Here is a 19,494-nt window from a genome sequence, read left to right as displayed (position 1 = left end):
GCTATAGCCAGTGAGAAATAATTCCTCTCTCCCGCCTACCCAACCCTGCCTGGGCCAACCCAGAGCACTTGAAGGCAGCCAGCCAGCCGCTGTGCTTCCTTAGGGGCAAGTTGAGGAGCTCAGACTTGACCAGCCCCTTAAGTCCTGTCCGAGAACGCAGGGAACAGGGTAAAGAGAAGTGCGGCCCCAGGCTTGGTTGCCAGGTTTGCACTTTTCCCTCTCCAGCGGACCCAGCTTGGCCCAGTTGCAGCATGACTCTGTGGAATGGCCAGCTGCCTTTCTACCCCCAGCCCCGGCATGCCCCCGGCTTCAGCGTGCCATTGCTCATCGTCATTCTGGTGTTCTTGGCCTTGGCCGCCAGCTTCCTGCTCATCTTGCCTGGGATTCGTGGTCACTCGGTAAGCGGGCGCTAGATGCTAGGACGTGAGGGTCATGGGCAGCTTGACTGTGAAAGACCTAGGACAGGTGCTACTGTAACAAGGGCCTCCGTGACTAGTCAGATGAAACGTTGAACCAGCTGAGCATAGGTGGAGCAGACCCAGAAGTCTGGTACAGCAGGGACCCCTCCCTGCCCAAGGACTGGGAGAGGTGGAGGCCCTGTGTAAGACATTCTAGACTGACCGTACCTGGATCATCCAAGAGGCTGCTGCGGAGAGTGGGTGCCCAGCCCAGTAATCCAGGAGCTAAGGCTAGTCTTCACATGTTGCCGGAGTTTCCCTCCTCTCCTCAGACTGTCGCTGCACTCTAATCTCAGCCTTCAGGTGCTGACCAGTCGACCAAGAGGACAGAAACCAGCAGCTGAGACTGTTGTGCTGGGTTGAGATGCATGTGTATGCATGCTCCCATCCTAAGGACTGAGGGACTTCTTCAAAGGACTCAAAACTGTAGCAGACTGAGTACTTATCCTTTGGCAATTCCCCCAGACCTCTCCCTGCTCCCAGAACCTAAGTTGTTTTTCCAGTCTAGAAGTACCTGGCCTCCCTGAATTTTTATCTGTGTCAGTTTCCTTGGGAAACTGGTGCACCTAGGACTATCTAAGAGGCTGCATTTCTACCTCCTCTACTTGGCAACAGGACCCTGGGGCTGCCCTCTCCTGGGGGAGGTGACCCCAGCCTGCCTGGCACTTCTGGACTCACTGAGCCTCATCATAGTAGTTACTCCAGTAGCCGGCAAGACCAGGACCTGGAGCCAGGGAGCTGGGACAGTGAAGGTGATGTGATAACACCAGGCAGGGAGCCAGGTTGCAGGGTGGACTGGGAAATGGGGCTAGAGAGGCAGAAGTGCACAGCTAGAAAACATCAGAAATGCCAGCGGCTCCAGAGGGACTTGCACAAAAAGCAAGACTGAATTTAGCTTTAAAACATCAGGAATATAAGTAGGAAAAGAGTATGGGGCAAGAAGGGACAGTTGCAGGGTCACTAAAGCTCTAGGTGGTATGGGGTCAAGGGAGGTCTTGGGGACTCTGGTGTCAGTTACCGGGCCTGACCCAGATGCCTGTTCCTCCAGCGCTGGTTCTGGCTGGTGAGAGTTCTTCTCAGTCTGTTCATAGGCGCGGAAATTGTGGGTGAGTGTGTGGTGCCACAGATGGGAAGAGGACCTGGGGTGAGGATGGAGGTGGATGGAGGGCACCTGGGGAAAATGGAGATTTGGGGTTTGTTTGCTGCACCCTCTTTCCGTTCTTCAGCTCATTCTAGTGCCCACTCTTCTACCCTTACCATGGGTGGAATGGACTCTGCACAGTGTCCTACCTGCCATCACCACTCCCCTCATTCCATCTCCCCAATCCTTTCCCTAACCCTCCCCTCTGACACTGGTGTCTCTCCCCACAGCCGTGCACTTTAGCGCACAATGGTCAGTGGGTGGGATGAACACCAACACATCCTACAAGGCCTTCAGTGCAGCACGAGTCAGCGCTCACGTTGGTCTCCACGTTGGCCTGGAGGGAATTAATATTACGCTCACAGGTGAGGGGGCTGGGTCAAAGTGAACTTCTGGATTGGCAGACCCCATGGCTGGGGGAGTGTGGTAGGGGCAGCTGGAGGAAATCTCAGACCCCACAGGCTGGAATAGTTTTTAGCCCTCGTGGATCCGAGTCCCCCCCCACACACAGCTGCCAAACCCATTTCTCTCACACCTCCCCTTTCCGACACGTACTAGCTTAGTTGCGGTGTCCCGGGTTGTGCGCAGCTCCATGACCCCGGTTCGCCCTCGAACTCCCGTCGCAGGGACCCCAGTGCAGCAGCTGAATGAGACCATAGACTACAACGAGCACTTCAATTGGCGTCTGGGTGAGAACTATGCGGAGCAGTACTCGGAGGCCCTGGAGAAGGGGCTGCCCGATCCTGTTCTCTACTTGGCGGAGAAGTTCACGCCAAGCAGTCCCTGCGGGCTCTACCGCCAGTACCGCCTGGCGGGACACTACGGCTCCGCCACACTGTGGTGAGCGCTGCGGGGGAAGGCACGTGGGAGGGAGGGAGTGTCGGGGCGGGGCGGGAGGATGTGAGGTCTAGCTACAGCCCCACCGCACCAGCCTCTCCGGTCGGAAAGTCTTGAGGTCCGCACAGACCGTCGAAACCCAAAGAGACCCAGCAAAGGCTGGGAGTCGGTTACTCCCCGGGAGGATTCCCCTGCGCCTTCGCCATCCCAGCCCCGCCTTTCGTACTGTGGTAGGGACACAGAGCAAGCGGGGCTGGGGGAAGCCAGCTCACTGTGCGGCGGGTCCCCTCCGCAGGGTGGCGTTCTGCTTCTGGCTCCTCTCCAACGTGCTGCTCTCCATGCCCGTCCCGCTTTACGGCGGCCTCGCTCTCCTGACCACCGGCGCCTTCACGCTCTTCTCCATCTTCGCCTTCGCCACCATCTCCAGCGTGCCTCTCTGCCCGCTCCGCCTCGGCTCCTCCATGCTCACCACTCACTACGGGGCCGCCTTTTGGGTCACCCTGGCCACCGGTGAGGACCAAGGGGATCGATTCCGGGAGGCTGGGGGTGGGGGCGGGATTTATACCGATGTGTTCCTCTCCCGTTTACAGAATGAGTTCACATATATTATCTAATTTGCTTCTCTTAATAGTTCCTAGAAACGGGCAATTATGCCCATTTTACAGATGAGGCAGGGGGCTCTGAAGGGTTGGGGGGCTTGCCCCAGTTAGCGCATGAACTCATGTATCACGTAATCCATATTAGAGGTCTTTCTGCCGTGTGGGGTTGGGGGAGGAAATGCAAGGGGTAGCCCCCAAGGGTTGTAGGGGGCGGGCCAGACTCTGGCCTGGAGCCCTGACTACCCTGTTTCTTTCTGTCCGCGTCGCCGCAGGTGTCCTGTGCCTCCTCCTCGGAGGAGCGGTGGTGAGTGTCCACTACTCTCGACCCCGCGCTCTTCGCACCTTCTTGGACCTAAGTGTCAAGGACTACGGTAGCCAGGCGAAAGGGAACTTGCATCTCATCCTGAGCAACCCACTGCCTAAACAGTTCGGAGCCCTGGACTTAACGACCAGCACTAACCTTTGAGGGGTATTCAACCTCGGACTCCTACCCGGCCTCTGCTCCCTGCAGGCGGGATAGCAATACCTGCTGGGCTCCAGCCAGGAGAGCTCCGGAGGGTCACTGCGCCGCAGGCGCCGGGAAAAGCAGGCGGCCTCAGATGTGCCGCCTGCCTGCGCCCGGGGAAAGGTTTCCCAGGATGAGATGTAAATAAATTTTTTCCTTTTTTAAAAAAAATACTTATTTCTATTACATTCTATGGCTTTTCTAGGCTTGGGGGATATGAGTCCTCGGCAGATTTCCTTGGGTTGGAAACAGCCTGCTCCATTTTCTCTGCCTTGCCACAAGGCTCTGTGAGAGGGGCGCCCTCTAGTGAGCCCAAAGGGGAACCCGCCTGAGCCAGCGTCTTCCTGAGCTGCCCCAAGGTGGATGGCAAGTAGCAGTGACCAGACAGGTCGCCTTCCGATTTAATCCCCCTCTGCTGGCTCAGCTGAGTGGACTAGGAGGGAATGGCATTTCTGAGGTCATTTGCTAACCAGTTTATTGACTAAGAGGTAGTGTCCAAGGGCCAAGGTAGATGTCAGCAAGGCATTAAAATGTAAATCCTGGGATTTTTTTTTTTTTTTTTTTTTTTTTTTTGGTCCTTTGCAAGACCTACAATCTTATTTGGCAAATTTGAGACGTGAAGCTTAAAGATAATGTAGCACATTCAGTTAATATTAGACCTGGGACAAGATGTTTGGTTTCTTCTGATGCCGAGGGCTTTCATTGTACCAAGAGATCACACAAGTAAAAGAAGGACAAAAGGGACCCAGGTAAAAGGAAAATAAGAGGTACAGAGGGATGAGGGGGACTACATGGGAACCGCATTGTAATCCCCCCCACCACACACACACACACACACACACACACCCTATGTAGATGAAGCAAAGTTTCAATAAATGGCCCCTCAAAGAGGCAAGGCATCAAGGGAAGACAGGGCTGCTGTGCAGAAATGGACAGCACCTGCTTGCTTTTAACATGGAGACAGGATTTATAGGCAGCCCCAATGTCTGTTTAGCATATTAGGGCTTTTGTTTGTTTTTGTTTTTACACCAGTAGGAAGAGGCTCTTTTTCTGACTCCACCTACAGGTTGGGGCTGGGGACAGATCAGATATAACCCATCCTGCAGTCAGTTCTGGTAGGTTTATGGAGCTCCAATGATATCTGCAACCAGACTGGAAGTCCAGGTGTCCACCAGGGAGAAGAACCTTATAGGGCACAGTCAGGCTCTCTGTGATGCTCCTCCTTACAGCATGCCTCCGAGGAAGCTTCTGACAGAGGAATGTCCTGGGGCTCAGGACTCTCAGCTGTGGACCGGTATCGTGGGCTCAGGAGTCCCCCTTCCTCAGGATTCCACTCCAGCACAGGATCCTCGCCTGTACTCTGATTGAAGAAAGCCTTAAGCCTCTGGGGCTGCACCTTGTGGGCCACTGCCATGGCCAGGCCGAGTAGCATACAAAGCAGTCCTGGGGATGAGACAACAAGTGTCCTGCCTTGGTGATAGTAATGCCCTCCCAAGGACATCTTCTCCCAAGAGCATCAGAACAACTCTAAGAGAATTGCTGGAGTCCCTGTTTCAGGGCAACTTGGGCTCAGAGCAGTGACTGACTTAGGGTCATACGGCTGGTGTGGCTCTGTTGTTCTGAGTTTGAGACTCTAAGCCCAGTGCTCTTTGCATTACCTCTCAAAAGAGAGAGAGAGAGAGAACTCTGAAAACAGAGAACCCTGGGGGAAAAGCCAAGCACAGAGGAGGAGGCATGAGAAAGGGCATGAGAGAAGAGGAGAAGAGAAGAAACCACAGGACAATTTAGGACTATGTGAGGCAGGGGAAGAGAAGAATGGGGGACACAGAGAAAAGTGTTTGGTGGGAGTGAGCAGGGACAAAAGACTGGAAGATTTAGGAAAGAGCTGGGTGAAGAGAGAGTGAGGGGCTGAGGGAAATGACAGACAGAAGACACAGGGAGTAGGCATCTATGGAGGGGAAGAGGGTCGAAATGGGGAGAGAAAACCCAGAGATGAGTGATATAAGAGAGATGGGGCTTTAATGAGAGGAAAGGCATCCTGGCCCCCAGAGGCAGACCCTCAACCCCTGCCAATATGGTGGTCCCTGGCCCTCCCTCCCTGGCATTAAGCCCTCCAGTGTCTGGTCTTCAGGGCTGCACCTCACCTGTAGTCAATGTGAGCCAGAAGGCAGGCCCACGGTGAGTGTGCAGCGTAGCAGTACCCAGGCGCAGGGCACAGGGTGATGCGAGTGACGTGGCCGTGGAGAAGAAGAGCAGTCCCAACAGCTGGAAGATCCCTGTGGCTAGCACCATGTGGCCACCGTAGACCAGCACAGGCATGGACAGCATCACGTTGGCCAGCAACCAGCAAAGGAAGGCCACCCTGGAGAGCCAGGACTCGTTGAAGGCTGGCCTGGACACCTCTACTTGGAAGGGCCCAGGTGGAGGCTCAGGGACCCAAGCATACCCCAAAGATGTGAGATAGGGATTTCTGCCTATAGGTTTCCCAATCAAGCACTGTGGGGCTGGGGCCACCCTGTCCCACCAGGGATTTCCATGTAAGTGAAGGAAAGATGGGTAGAAGCTCCATTCCTGGGTCTAGGCCAGCAAGGGCCTCCATCCCACCCTCACCAGAGCATGGCTGAGGTGTAGTGTCCTGCCAGGCGGTACTGGCCATGTAGACCACATGGGCTGTTCGGGGTGAACTTCTCAGCCAGGTAGAGCACGGGGTCCGGCAGCCCCTTCTCCAGTGCCTTTGTGTACTCCTCAGCATAGTTTTCACCCAGCCGCCAGGTGAACTTCTCATTGTAATTGATGGTCTCATTCAGCTGCTGCACTGGGGTCCCTGGGGAATGGGGCAGGTGTGCTCAGCAGGAACCCCAGGACCAGAGTGGGCATTTGCCTGGGTAGGGGCTCATCACATTGGGTAGAGGGACAGGAGCTGGTCTCAGTCTCTGGAAATTTCCCTTCCTACCATCCCCCCCCATCCTGTAGATCCAAATTAGATCCCAAAGACACAGAAGAATCTTCTCCTCCCTTCCAGGTTAGAGCCATCCCTCACCTGTGAGTGTAATGTTGACTCCTCCCAGACCAACCTGCAGCCCCACATCAGCGCTGATCCATTCAGAACTGAAGGCCTTGTATGATGTGTTGGTGCTGACCTGACCGATGAACCACTCAGAACTGAAATTCACAGCTGGGGTTGGAGAGGTGGACATGTGGGGGACTCAGGAAGGTCCAGGCATTACTGGGTTAGAGTCAGAAGGAGAGCTACAAGAGGTCTAGGTCTGTTTTGCTCATAATTGAGTATCCGTTAACTAGATCAGGGTCTGAATCACAGTTAGTTTGTCAATAGTATGTTTGCCCAAGATGAACAAAGGGTCAGAACTCAAGATTTCCTTTGGTGACACTCTGCTTACGGCCCTCCCACCCCTCCCTCCCCTGAAGCAGAAGATGCCATGAGGAAACAGGGAGAGGAGAGGCTGGCTGCAGAGGGAACTAGATGGGACAGAGGCAATTGACCAGGATTGTACTCACCCAGGATCACAGCCCCGATGAACAAGCTGGTCACCACCCGGAGCAGCCAGAACAGCCTCTGAGTCACAGGGTGGGTGGGGTTAGGGATGAACACCCTCCTTCCAAATCCACCCTTTCTCTTCCAGACTTGGGTGTGTGTGGTGCGGGGGGAGGGGATTCTAAAACTGGGGTCACTTGGTCAATTGTGATCAGAGTGTCTGGCATGTAATAGGTGCTCAATAATTATCCATTGAATCATTGAGTAGGAAACTCCCTCCTGGGGGTGGGGGTGGGTGACAGTTTCTCAGGACTGAAGTTTCTTTCCTGAGTCTGGTTGTAGTCAGAGAGTCTGGCCCCCTCACCTTGAGGCCAAGATCTCTCTGGGGCTGGGGTCTCCAGGGCTGGGCTTGTTTCTCACCATCTTGCCCCGAATGCCAGGCAGGATGATGATGAAGGTGACCAGTGCAGTCACAAAGATGGCAACGATGACGGCCAAGGTGGTGTCCATTGGGAAGATCGGCTTGCGGCCCACATAGAAGGGGAATGTGTGTCCCAACGTAGCCATTTTGCCAGGGTTGTACAGGGGAGGTGTATGCTGTAGGACAACAGTCATGTATGTCTATGTGCCAGGCACTGTTCTTGGTGCTGGAGATACAGCAGAGAATAAACTAGCCCAGGTTGCTCAACTCTGGAACTTATCAGACGCTACTGCTACTGCCATTCCTCTGCCCCTCTGCCATTCATCTCCCTTTGTTTCGACTGTGAGGGCACAAGGGTCTTGGTCTGATAGTCTCTGTTTTCCCATGCTCCTTTCCTAACCTGCAGGTCCCCTAAATCAGGGCCCCAACTACCCTCAAGTGTTCTCTGCTCCCTCTGGGACTGTCTTAAGAAATATAATTCTCTTTTATCTCTCTCAGGCCTCCAGCACAATCAGATCACAGGACATAAAAAGATCTATGTTTACTATCAAGTGAAGGCATAAGGGTGAAAGATGGTATAGATTACAAAAAGTTGGCTTTCCTCTTCAGTCCCCAAAGAAACAAAGGCCAGAAAGCACTGCTAAGTATCTAATCCAACTACATCATCAGAGGGCTGATTCCCAGGCCTGGCACTGCTCACACTGGTCTGTCCAGCTTTCTCCAGCATCCTGGCTCCTGCTCTGGCAGCTCCAGAATAAACAAACTAAACTGAGTTCACTTTATCTTACAGTCAATGATGCCAGCTCTGCCAGTATCCCTGTGTGTGACCTGTACTGGAGCCTTGGTTTGCCTGGGAGGCTCCCTTATTTATAGTCTGACCTGGTAGTGTCTTGTTAAGCGATGTGGTGAAAGAATAAGTTTGGAGTTGTGCAGCTCTGTGTCTGATTTCAGCCTCTGCCACTTCAATAGATGGAAAAAGGGGACATTTTATTGCTCCATTTATCTCTTTATCCAATCCTTCTTGGAAGGAACCCTGGGCTAGAATCAGTTCTGGGTCCAGTTCTATTCCTCACTAACTTTAAAACATTGGGCAGTCAAATGACAACCTCCCTGGCCCTTGGTTTCCTCATCTACATTTGTTTATGATGCTCTCCAGCTCCACTCTATTTCTAAATTCTGTGATTCTTCTTTAATACTTTGTGGCTCCCAGCCTTCCACTCTCTTCCTTGGCTGGCCACCTCCTATGCTGTCTCTGGGGTAGCATAGTGTCAGGCAAAAAGACAAAGTGACAGTTTTCTTTTAATCCTGTCATTTGGACAAGTCACACAACTTCTGAGTCTCAGTTTTCATATGAAGTTTTGCTTTTTTTTTTTTTTTAACTCTCCAATTCTTCCATTCCAGAGGAACAGGTATCTCTTTTCCTCCTGGGCTCTCACTCCAATCCTGCCTGCCTTCAATACCACCTTTCTTATTAGCCATGCCCTTTCTCTTTACAATTTTTCAGCTTCTCTTTCCCTGCTGGCTCTTTCTTCCAAGGATATGTGTAAATTTCTCCCATCTTAGGAACACAAAGGAACACAAGCACAAGACTCTCTCCCTTGACCTTCTTAGTCCCCTCCAGCTACTGTCTTATCCTTTCTTGTCCTCCTTAGACCTCCATAACACCATGCTCTCCTGGGGTCTCCTGCCTTTGGCCATTCCTTTTGTGGCTCCTTGGCCAGTCCTTCTGAAATGTTTCTGTTTCCCAAGAGTCTGTCTCGGTTTTTCCTTCTAGCACTCTTCATGATGCCCTAAGCAAACTCATTTATTCCCGTGGCTGATGCATCTCAAATATATGCCCCCAGGTAGACCTCTTACCAGGGCTCCAAACACAAAAGGTCCAATTACCCTGTTGACATTTTCACTTGGCTTTCACATGGATGCCTCAGATTTAACAGGTCCCATACTGAATTCACTGTCTCTGCTCTACTTTTTATTCTGTTTTGTCTCTTTGGTGGCATCACCACTGTATCAATAAAATAAATCAGAAAGCTGGACCATCTTACCTCCTAAACATTTCTTGAAACCATCCATGCATTTCCTTCTCTACTGCCCTACTTCAGCCTCATACTACCTTGCCTGGTGCCAGAACATTTTTTTTCCTAGCAAGCAAATATAATCCTTTTACTTCTTAGCTCTGGGAGAGCAGAGATTAGACTTCAATCACAATCTCACAATCACATATGAAGTCCTCTGTAATCTGATCTCACCTCTCATTGTATCTCTGTGTTTGGCGCAGCCTAACCTCCAGACATACTGAATTATTGGCCTCTTCCTGAATCTGACATGCTCTTTCAAGTCTTCATGCCTTTGTATATACTATTTCCTCTGCCTGGAATGCTCTTACCCTTTAGCAAACTCCTTTTTACCCTTCAAGTCTCAGCTTGTGTTACTTCCTCTGTGAAGTTTCCTCTGACACTATTGGACCAATGTGGATGTTCCCACCTCTAATAATCTGATTACATTTTGAATAAGCCTCTATGATTACAATAATTACACCCTATTGTAATTGTTTGAACATCAGTCTTCCCATTAGCTTCTAATCTCCATCTTTGCACCCCCAGCATGTAGCATATACTACTACTCAGTCTGTGGGGTGAATGAACAAATATATGAACGAGTGACTTCCTCTCCCTGGAGGTGGCATCTTCTATTTCACACACAAGAGGGAGCTCTAGAAGGTATTAAACTGTCATTCAACATTGTCACCAATATAGGGCTAAGATTGGGCAGGAAGGGATTTGACCAACCCTGTCCATTTTTAGTGCTTTCACAAAATTTTGAGAAAACCTCTTCCATTAGTTGGAATCCAAAGCATGAGTGGTCATGTTTAATCGAACATTTCAACTCTAGCTGAAGATAAATTATTAAGAACTTGTGGATTAAGTTATCTTTTATAAACTGTGATATGCTACTTATTTTATTTATTGGCTTAAGAATATTTTATCTATGACACCTAGACTGAAGCCATTACAATTGTGATAGAAAGCTATATATATTTTTTAATCTTTTTTTAAGATTTTATTAATTTATCTGACAGACAGAGATCACAAGTAGGCAGAGAGGCAGGCAGAGGAGGAAGCAGGCTCCCTGCTGAGCAGAGAGCCCGATGCAGAGCTCCATCCCAGGACCCTGGGATCATGACCTGAGCCAAAAGCAGAGGCTTTAACCCACTGAGCCATCCAGGCGCCCAGAAGGCTATATTTTTAAGAAAAGTCTATAAAATGTAAAACATCTTGGGTAATAAGGTAGGAAGATAAAGCAAGTTTCCTGATACTATGAATATATTTTATATGCCAAGATTTCAAAAACAAACATTTGCAATATAAGCAAATAAAGTGTAATGTATTTGGGTTAGCGTTATATGTTAGCATTATTCCTACATATATTTTAATGGGAGTTTATAAAATATTTTACAAGAATGGCTCATCTCTATTAACATCGTGCTTCAAAGAAACACTAACAAAAGGCTCTCTAAGTACAAAAGAACAATGTTAACTTATTTCAATTCTCCAGAATATTTATTAAAGATGACTAAAGAAAAAAGATAGTTGGTGGATAAAATTCACCTTCTTTAATTTCTTCTTACTTAACTTGATGAATTAGGTTTTCCTTAATCTGCATCCCCTAATCTAAATTTAATTTTGGATGACCCTGATCCCAAATTAGTTTTAATTTATGAAGGTACCAGGCCTCCTGCATGAAGTGATGGGACTGAAATGAAAAGTCCCTGCGCCCAGCCATCCTGCTCTTCCTACAAAGCTTGTAGTTTCCCTCTGGAATATCTTCCTCCTTGGCTTGCCAAGGAGGCTCTGACAGTAAAATTTCCTCCAACCTGAGAAAAATCTCTTGTTAGTTCTGCCCTAACTCACCACCATGACTGGCAGATATACACAATGGACACCGATATAAATAAGACAAGATACAGTCAGACATACACCTACAATTTCATGTAAACAGAAATATAGACACAAGAAGTAAGTAGTTCTCAGTAACATAGAGAACTGGACACAGTTAGAGGCCCCAGTGACAAAACTGAGGTGCTTTCTCAATGGGCTGGGCCAATCGCCACACTCGGGTCCTCCTTCCTCCCTGGCCTGGAGAAGTAAGGGTCATTTTTTCCCCTTTCTGAACTCCTTCAAAATACTGAAACATTTCTAATGCTCAGTTGTGTTTCAAACAGTTATCTAAACTTTACCTATATCAGGTTGAAGTGGGGTTCCTGTGTGTGTATGAGGGATGGGCAGGAAATAAAGTTACACATCTTTAAGAAAATTCAGCCTGGTACAGTTGGTCTTTAGTATTCAAAGTTGTCACATGCTTTCTTAGTGCTCTGTGGCCCCTCTTGTAGCCTCCCTCTGCCCACCTCCCCCATCCTCTGGAACCCAGAAAGACTACAAATTCCCTACAAAGGGGGAATGGGTGACATGGCTGGAGTTGCCACAAGTTCTGGTTGATGACACACAGCTACTAGAATGTGGTATTTTGTTTCTCTGGTTGGGGTTGGTCCCATTAAAAGTATACAGCTCTAGCTGGCTATGGGGACCCTGTCAGGAGCTCCTGTCCCGGCCCCTTCTCTTGAAGAAGGCATGTGGACATGTGTATGTGTGTTGTTGCACTAAGTGTTGAAATAGAAGATCTGAAAACTGGGGTTGGCCAGGAATCCCCAGTAAGGGCTGACGTTAGTAAGGAGTCCCGGGGTGCTGAATCATGCAGTCAAACTATATAGTTTCCAGGTAAGCCAAGATAAGGATCCCATGTCTGTAAACCTAGCGGCATTTATGGCCTCCTCTTCATTTCTTACCAAGGCCTCTTTGAGGAACTGGCTCTTGATCTGAACTTGCCCTTGGGTGGATGCGGGAAGTACGCCCCTAGGGGCCGGGTCAGGGACGGCACTCTAAGGCTCCCAACATCCACTCCCCAAAAGGGACCGCACCGACCCCAGCAGCCCCATCCCCGCCACTCACACCCGGACCACTGTTTCCTACCTTCGCGTCTGGCAAACGATGCGTGCGTGGCAGCCCGCGCCGCTCGCCTCCTCCTTGTGGAACCTCACGGGCAGCCCTTCTGGGGGTGGGATTAGGGCGGGAACTAGGGCCAGATGTTCTATCACCGAAAACGCACTCCCCTTTTCTCCGCGAAGCTCGCGTCCCACCCCACGCTTCTCCTAATGCACTGAAGGACCAGGCTTCGACCGGACAAACCGGGTCCGGGGTGCTTCCCCGCCCACCACTCCAAGTCGCTCTCAACCTTCCCAGACCGCACCCGAGGCTTTGAGGCACTGCACACCCCCCACCCCCCTCCTCGGCCTGGGACAGAGGAGCGCACAAAAGCGGTCCCCTCAGCAGCCATCCTTCTGGCCCCCCTCCTCCTGCCCCCTACCCCGAAACCCCGGCGGCTCCCGCACAAACCTAGCGATGTAGTCCGGGGACCCGCGGGGCGCGGGCGGGGCTCTAGGGCCTGAGACCTCCGAGAGCTCACGAGGAACCCTGCGGGGGGTGGGGGGTGTTGGTTAGGGTTGCCACAGATTCTTTCAGGGTCTTAGGACGAGTGCCTTGCTTGGACGCCTGGCCTGGATTGCCGGCATTGACCGATCCTCTTGGTCTTGGAGCGCACATCCGAAGGTGTGGGGAGTTTGGCGGAGCGCCTCCCCGGTCCCCCCACGCCCGCTCCCCGGCCACAGCAGACTTGCCCCTTTCGCTGTCCAAGTGGCCGCACTAGCCGAGCCCTCGCCACGGACCGGACCCGCCTGAACCCTGCGAGCCGGCGCCGTCTCACCTGGAGCGTCCCGGTCCCCTCAGAGCACCTCGGCGGGTCCCCGGCGCGCCGGCTGGTATCCCGCCCCACTCCGCCCCGCCCCGCCTCAGAACCCGCCGCGCAGCCCTTCTTCACCCCCAGCCCCGCCCGCCCCGCGCAGAGCTGCGGAGGAAGCCGGCCGGGAGCGGGCGTCGCTGCAGCGCTGCCAGCGGGGAGGAAGCCCATCCGCCCTCGGGGGTCCAGGGACGCCGCCGCCACAGGTCAGACCCGGACGGCCCGCGGGCCTAGGTGCTCCGGGGGAGGGACTCCGCCCGCGTGGCTTCGGCGGAGCGTGCCCCTGCTCGGCCACGCTTTTTGAGGGAAGGGGAATTCTAGCCCTGGGCCCCGTACGCCTCAGTCGTTAGCTTGGAGCTAAAATTGAGCCTGTTCAGACCTCTTCCTTCCGCACCTCCACCACCAAAGTTTTGGGTTCTTCGAGAACTGGGAATGCTGGGTGGCCTGGTTTGCTTGGGCCTAAAGGATCTCTGCGGAGCGACACCAGGGAGGTAACTTTGGGCTTTTAAGAGTCCAAGCTTCCCCTCAGCCTTCCCTTGGGGCCGGATTGGAATCCCTATGGCCTTGGCTTATATTTCTCCTACTTCAGGGTCACCGTTGTAGGACTTCAGGCTAGAAAAGTAGCCATGTGGGACAAGCACAAGGTAGGCCTGTGTTCCCTCCGGAGTTCTGCCACGGCCTGCAGCTTCACTGCCCTGTCATAAGGTTATGCCCTCCACTCAAGGCTGTTAGAAAGTCACTGAACCAATGTTGTTGTATAAATCATTGTGGCTACCCACCCGAAAGTAGTGGTTATTAAGCACGCCCACATTCCTCTTCAGGTTTATCCCCACAGCCGGGCCTGAAAGTTCACTGCATGCTTTTCCCAGCTGAGTGGTCTCTGGGGCCCAGATCCTGAAGAAACGGTGGAAGGAGAGAAGAGGCAGAGCATCCTAGATCAGGGAAGGACCACTGTGGCCAGTTCAGCATGCCCATCCTTATGGCTTCAACCATTCAGGACCCTGCTTTTCACGCACTATCAAAGGTCACCATGTGGACAGTCTCTGGGATGGAGTGGGTGGAGTGCTGACCTTTTGAGTTATGACAGGGCCTAAGGCTTTTCACTTGTTTAATGGGAGATGGCAAGTTGGGATGAGCTCACCCTCTGGGACTAGACAAACTGTTCAGGAGTCCTAAGGGTTTGGTTTGAGATAAGGCTTTCTCTGATAGTTCCCCAGTCCCACCCCCAGCCCCCAGTTTCTATGCCACCTTTGGAAGATCTTTACTGGCCTGAGGTACTTCCTGTGCCAGTCAAGAGTCCCAGCCTGAGTCCCCTGCTGCCTCTGTTTCCCTCTTGTCCCTGGGTGATTTGTTAGCCTGGGGAGAGAGAGCAGAAAGCTGGCACCAAAGACGGGAGAGCCTGGCACTGCATTCTTTGAGTCCACCAAGAGGAGCCTATCTCTAACCCACCCTCTGTCTACATCATATATACATAACACCTGTTGCCATTCTTGCTTTGTTCAGCCTCATTCTCACATTTGATTCTGGCAACCATGCTAGGAGATAGACAGTTCAGGCATGGTTACTCCCATTGTTGGAAGAAGTAACCAAGGTCCAGACCAGGTAAATGACCTGCCTAAGACCACACTCGTGGACTTGCAGCAGCTCAGTGTCCTGGCCCCCAAGTAAGGCTCTGTCCAAGGAATATACACTTCAAGAAGCTGGGCCATAGCAAGGTGTTTCAGTTAATCTAAGAAGGTAAGTCCAGAAAAGCAGAGATTTCTGTCTGCTTTGTTCATCACTTAATCTCCAGCTCCTAGGTCAGCCGGTGCCTGATACATAGTGGGTGCTTGTCAAATGTTTGTTGAGTGAGTAAAAGATTATTGGGAGACCTTGAGTCTCCTGCTCTTTGCACCCCACTGTGGTGTTGGCCCAGGCCACACGTAGATTCTCAGAGACCTTCAGAGGCCCTGGCCTGACTCTCCTGAATTGCTGGGACTCATTCTTCCTGTCTTCTTCTTCTAGGGTCTCCATTTTAGGGTGTTTTAATATCTGAGCCCAATTATCATATTCATCATGGGTTTCTATCTGGCTCTGGCATGGACACTCCTAGTCGGGTCATGGACAGCCATGGGTAAGTACAGATTGAAGAAGTATAGCTGGGAGCAGAGGAACCCTGCTCTGTCAGCATTTCCTATTTCATTCCTTACAGTCCGGAGGCCCTTTCTCCCTTCTCTGTCTTCTCTCTTTTTCATAAAGTAAGGACCCCTGATCCCAAAAGGGAAAAGACAGATGAGGCATAACAGATAATAAAGGATCCTGTGGTCAGACTAGACCAAAGCTGAAGGGAAGTCACCAATGTTTCAAAACAATATGAACAAAACAAAAGCAAAAACAAAACCAACCAACCACCACTACTAATATGGGTGGTCCGTTTGATTTCATCTTGTTTCTGTCAGCTTTGGACAGTCTCTTACTAGACTCTGAGGCCATTCTCTGAAGTCTGGGTCTCTGAGAAGGAAAGTAGGTTTGAAATGCTACAAGTTAGGTTAAAAAAGAGCCAGTTCCTGGAGTGCCTAGGTGGCTCAGTTGGTTAAGTGTCTCCCTTCAGCTTGGGTCATGATCCCAGGGTCCTGGGATAGAGCCCCACGTGTCTTTGTTGAGCTCCCTGTTAAGCAGGGAGTCTGTTTCTCCCTCTCCCTCTGCTGCTCCCTCTGCTTGTGCTCTCACTCATTAGCTCTCTTTCTCTCTCAAATAAATACCTACCTTTTTTCCTTTTTTGAGCGCCAGTTCCTTATCATCAAGGGCAGATGGGGGAGATAGAAGAAAAGGAAGCAGAGAAAACCTTTGGAAAGTCCTATTCTGAATGAAGGCAATAGACCCCTACAGCTTCTCCCAGGACAGAGCTGTTTGCATTCTCATTCCTTCTAGCTCTCTCTTTGCCTTGACCTTGGATTTTCTTTTTCTTGTTAGCTCTTGTCACTTATTCCCAGGAGGCATTCTCCCTTTTGCTCTCCACCAAAGACCCTCCTCCCCCTTGTTCTGCCACCAGTTCATCTTTCGTTAGAGATCACATGTATGTAGCTGTGCCAGTTCCTGCCCCAAGTCCGGGATTCTTAGCTGAGGTCTTTGCTCAAACATCAGAGCCTGAGTCATTTTCCTTCTCTGACCTTCTGATGAATGAGTGTGCACACATAGGAGTGTGGGTCAGGAGAGAAGCTCTAAGATCTTGTGCTTGGTCTGAGTGTAAAGACAATCAGGAATGGGTCTCTCTCTGATGAGTGTCCTTTGTTCTGTTCCCCAAAGTGAGCAGAGAGAGATTCCGCCCTGTAGTCTTCTAGTTTGGGGAAAGAGATCTGACTGGTCATCTAATCTACTAACCAGAAGGACTCCCATTCCACTTCTGATTCTGGATCCTTCCCTCCCCGTTCACTGCCTGAGTTCTTCCCTCAACAACTGAGTGCTCCCTCCCAGATTCTAGTTTTTGGAAAGTGTAATAGGGTCAATAAGAGGAATTACATGAGGAACATGATGCTTCAAAAGAGGAGGGGCTAAGGTTATCCCATGACCAGGCAGTCCCTGATCTGGTCCCCACCCCAGAACCTGGAAAAGAGACCAGAGTAGCAACAGGCCCCAGAGCCACAGCCCCAGGGCCCACACCCTTGCCCTCACTTTGCTGAGCAGGAGAGGGCTAAGCCCCTCTCCATACTTCCCCTACCCAGGGAGTGGTCACAGCATGACCTCTCCTTCCCTGGTTGGAAGAGTGGTTGGCTTTTGGGGTGCCATTGGCTCTTGCTCCATATGATATCTTAAGGCTGGGAATGGTTTCTGTCCTGCCTTGTCCCCGCAGGGAGCTGAGGTGTGAGGGCTGTAGTAGGCTCCTGTGTGCCGTTCCACATTGCCACTGTTCTCCAGCTCCATCTTGTTCTGATTATTTGTCAGCACACACCGCCTCTGGCTACACCGCTTCAGTGCTCCTTGCCATGTTTGCATGAGCAGCTGGAAGACTGAGCTTGAGTTTGAATATCACTTTGTCCTCTGTTCTCTCCCTCTGCCGCCCACCTTCCACGCTGTGCTGGGTGTCCACCTTCTGCTGCTTCTCTTGCCAGGCTCCCAAGAGCTTTATCCTGCAGGCTTGCCTGTCCTCTCATGACTCGCCCAGCTGCCCCTTCCCTCTGTTCTCACACAGGAGCTCAGAACCCCATTTCCTGGGAGGTACAGCGATTTGATGGGTGGTACAACAACCTCATGGAGCACCGATGGGGCAGCAAAGGTAGGTGAGGGCCAGGTGGAGACAGCCCCAGGGGCAAGGTTGCCCGAAGGGGCAGAGGCTGGCAGCCACCAGCAAAGGCTCATCCATTCTTAAGGTTTTAGGATCTGTGGTATGGAGGGAAGCCTGGGAGAGAGGCGGTAAGGGAGCCCCACTGAGGATTTATCTTTGTCCCTACTCCCTCCTACCCCAGGCTCTCGGCTTCAGCGCCTGGTCCCAGCCAGCTATGCAGATGGTGTGTACCAGCCCTTGGGAGAACCCCACCTACCCAACCCCAGAAAGCTCAGCAACAGTGCCATGAGGGGCCCTGCAGGGCAGGCCTCCCTACGAAACCGAACAGTGCTGGGAGTCTTCTTTGGTGAGGCCCTCTACCTCTGGGGGAGGGCAGCCAGTAGGGTTGGCTGGACACCTCTACGTCTGAGTGGGGAGTCAGGGAGTGAGGGAGAGAAGTGATGGAGGATCTTAGAAATGCAGGTGAGAGATGGAGGGAAAGACAATGAGATGGGGTATTCTTACCCAAAACTGGATTTGCCTCTTGGAGGGTATTGAGCTAAAAGACACAACCAAGCCAAGAATAGGAAGAGTTTTATTTAGAACTAGTAGAGGAGAACATGGAGGATATTTCTCAAAGCAGTGTCTTCCTGAATAACAAAACTGAGGAAGTTTTAAGCTAAGGGTCCATATGGATTCATGAAGGCACTTGTACAATGGGGAATTTCCCCTAGAATTTAGGCAAAAGTCATCTGGGAATGACAGAGTCCAGGGCTTTTTTATTTTTATTTTTTTTAAACAATTTTCTTTCGGGACACCTGGGTGGCTCAGTGGGTTAAAGCCTCTGACTTCGTTCGGCTCAGGTCATGGTCTCAGGGTCCTGGGATTGAGCCTCGCATGGCATTGGGCTCTCTGCTCAGCAGGAAGCCTGCTTTCCCCTTTCTCTCTGCCTACTTGTGATCTCTCTGTCAAATAAATAAATAAAATTGTCAAAAAAACACCAATTTTCTTTCTTTTTTTTTTTTCAGATTTTGTTTGACAGACAAAGATCACAAGCAGGCAGAGAGGCAGGCAGAGAGAGATGGGGAAGCAGGCTCCCTGTTGAGCAGAGAGCCCCATGTGAGACTTGATTCCAGGACCCTGGGATCATGACCTGAGCCAACAGCAAAGGCTTTAACCCACTGAGCCACCCAGGCGCCCCCAGAGTCCAGGTCTTAATTGATGGAACTCACAAGGGCTAGCAAGGGTTGGCATCAATTGTCTGCCTTTAATTGATCTGATATCTGAGTGGGCAAAGGGGTTTTAATCCTGCAAAGATAACTCAAGAATGTGCTTTGGGCAAGTAGTCATAAATCACAAGATGTCTGGGGCCTAAAATGACTTTTCTTAAGTCAATAAAGCTATGTCTTGTATTTCTTTTTCTGGGGAAGAAAAAGTACAGGGAGAAAGTCTGGTTGGGGGAGGCATAAATTTGTCCCACATTGAGCTGTTGATGGGACTGCAGGTAAAGACAGGAATATGACAATAATCTGGTAGGGACTCTTGGTGGGACCCTATTCTCACTCTTTGCCTCTGTGACTCCTAGGACAGTCTCAGGGCAGGGTTTTTATTTTGGCAAGAGGGTTGGTGGGTGGAGTGTCAAAATGGGGGTGCTAGAGTGGTTGGCCAGACCCCAGTGACTGTGGGTTGTTGCTACCAGCAGGAATGCCAGGCTCGTGCTGGCCACCCAGGGTGTCTCTATTTGATTCCCAGTGTCCAGTGTTGCAGTGAGACTGGGAGATTCTCTGTGTGGGCTGCTCTCAGCTGCATGTTGGAGCAGGTGTTCCCAGCCCGACTGCCTAGGCACACTCACCAGGGCACCTCCCAGTTACCAAGGAGAAGACCAAACTGGCAATGAAAACAGTTTGGACCAGGGTGTAACAAAGGACTGGGAAGGGTGAAGGAGGTCAA

The 19,494-nt window shown here is 51.3% G+C and overlaps 3 protein-coding genes across 3 annotated transcripts in view; 2 read left to right on the top strand and 1 right to left on the bottom strand.

Annotated features, from left to right (window-relative positions):
- Positions 1-185: 185 nt before the first annotated feature.
- On the top strand, positions 186-3,683 carry DUOXA2 (dual oxidase maturation factor 2). Its single transcript, XM_044230282.1, has 6 exons — positions 186-398; positions 1,507-1,564; positions 1,830-1,964; positions 2,226-2,439; positions 2,732-2,946; positions 3,308-3,683. The coding sequence occupies exons 1-6, from the start codon at positions 252-254 to the stop codon at positions 3,499-3,501; spliced, it is 963 nt and encodes a 320-aa protein (XP_044086217.1). The 5' UTR covers positions 186-251; the 3' UTR covers positions 3,502-3,683.
- A 534-nt stretch (positions 3,684-4,217) lies between these two features.
- DUOXA1 (dual oxidase maturation factor 1) lies at positions 4,218-13,330 on the bottom strand. Its single transcript, XM_044231105.1, has 9 exons — positions 13,272-13,330; positions 12,905-12,982; positions 12,482-12,560; positions 7,454-7,630; positions 7,057-7,114; positions 6,581-6,715; positions 6,151-6,364; positions 5,685-5,902; positions 4,218-4,983 (listed from the first exon to the last, which is right to left on the bottom strand). Exons 4-9 carry the CDS (start codon positions 7,598-7,600, stop codon positions 4,727-4,729), a joined length of 1,029 nt encoding a protein of 342 aa, XP_044087040.1. The 5' UTR covers positions 7,601-7,630; positions 12,482-12,560; positions 12,905-12,982; positions 13,272-13,330; the 3' UTR covers positions 4,218-4,726.
- Positions 13,331-14,277: 947 nt separating this feature from the next.
- DUOX1 (dual oxidase 1) overlaps positions 14,278-19,494 on the top strand; it is a 31,842-nt gene continuing 26,625 nt past the window's right edge. The window contains exons 1-4 of the mRNA XM_044230426.1: positions 14,278-14,328; positions 15,309-15,417; positions 17,473-17,556; positions 17,747-17,911. Of these exons, the coding sequence (XP_044086361.1) occupies positions 15,360-15,417; positions 17,473-17,556; positions 17,747-17,911 (307 nt within the window). The 5' untranslated portion in view covers positions 14,278-14,328; positions 15,309-15,359. The remainder of the gene's footprint in view (positions 14,329-15,308; positions 15,418-17,472; positions 17,557-17,746; positions 17,912-19,494) is intronic.

Source organism: Neovison vison, chromosome 13, assembly GCF_020171115.1.
Source record: "Neovison vison isolate M4711 chromosome 13, ASM_NN_V1, whole genome shotgun sequence".
Taxonomy (NCBI): Eukaryota; Metazoa; Chordata; class Mammalia; order Carnivora; family Mustelidae; genus Neogale; species Neogale vison.
The sequence above is the reverse complement of the archived record's forward strand: the minus strand, read 5'-3'. Positions and strand labels throughout refer to the sequence as shown.

Bases quoted from the DNA above. Each gene is read 5' to 3' on its own strand.
- DUOXA1 (XM_044231105.1), bottom strand. From the start codon at position 7,600: ATGGCTACGTTGGGACACACATTCCCCTTCTATGTGGGCCGCAAGCCG. The intron at 6,716-7,056 runs GTGAGTACAATC...CTCCAACCCCAG, and splicing joins CATCGGGGCTGTGATCCTGG to CTGTGAATTTCAGTTCTGAG. The intron at 4,984-5,684 runs GTGAGGTGCAGC...TCTCATCCCCAG, and splicing joins CTGGCTCACATTGACTACAG to GACTGCTTTGTATGCTACTC.
- DUOXA2 (XM_044230282.1), top strand. From the start codon at position 252: ATGACTCTGTGGAATGGCCAGCTGCCTTTCTACCCCCAGCCCCGGCAT. The intron at 399-1,506 runs GTAAGCGGGCGC...CTGTTCCTCCAG, and splicing joins CTGGGATTCGTGGTCACTCG to CGCTGGTTCTGGCTGGTGAG. The intron at 2,947-3,307 runs GTGAGGACCAAG...GCGTCGCCGCAG, and splicing joins TTGGGTCACCCTGGCCACCG to GTGTCCTGTGCCTCCTCCTC.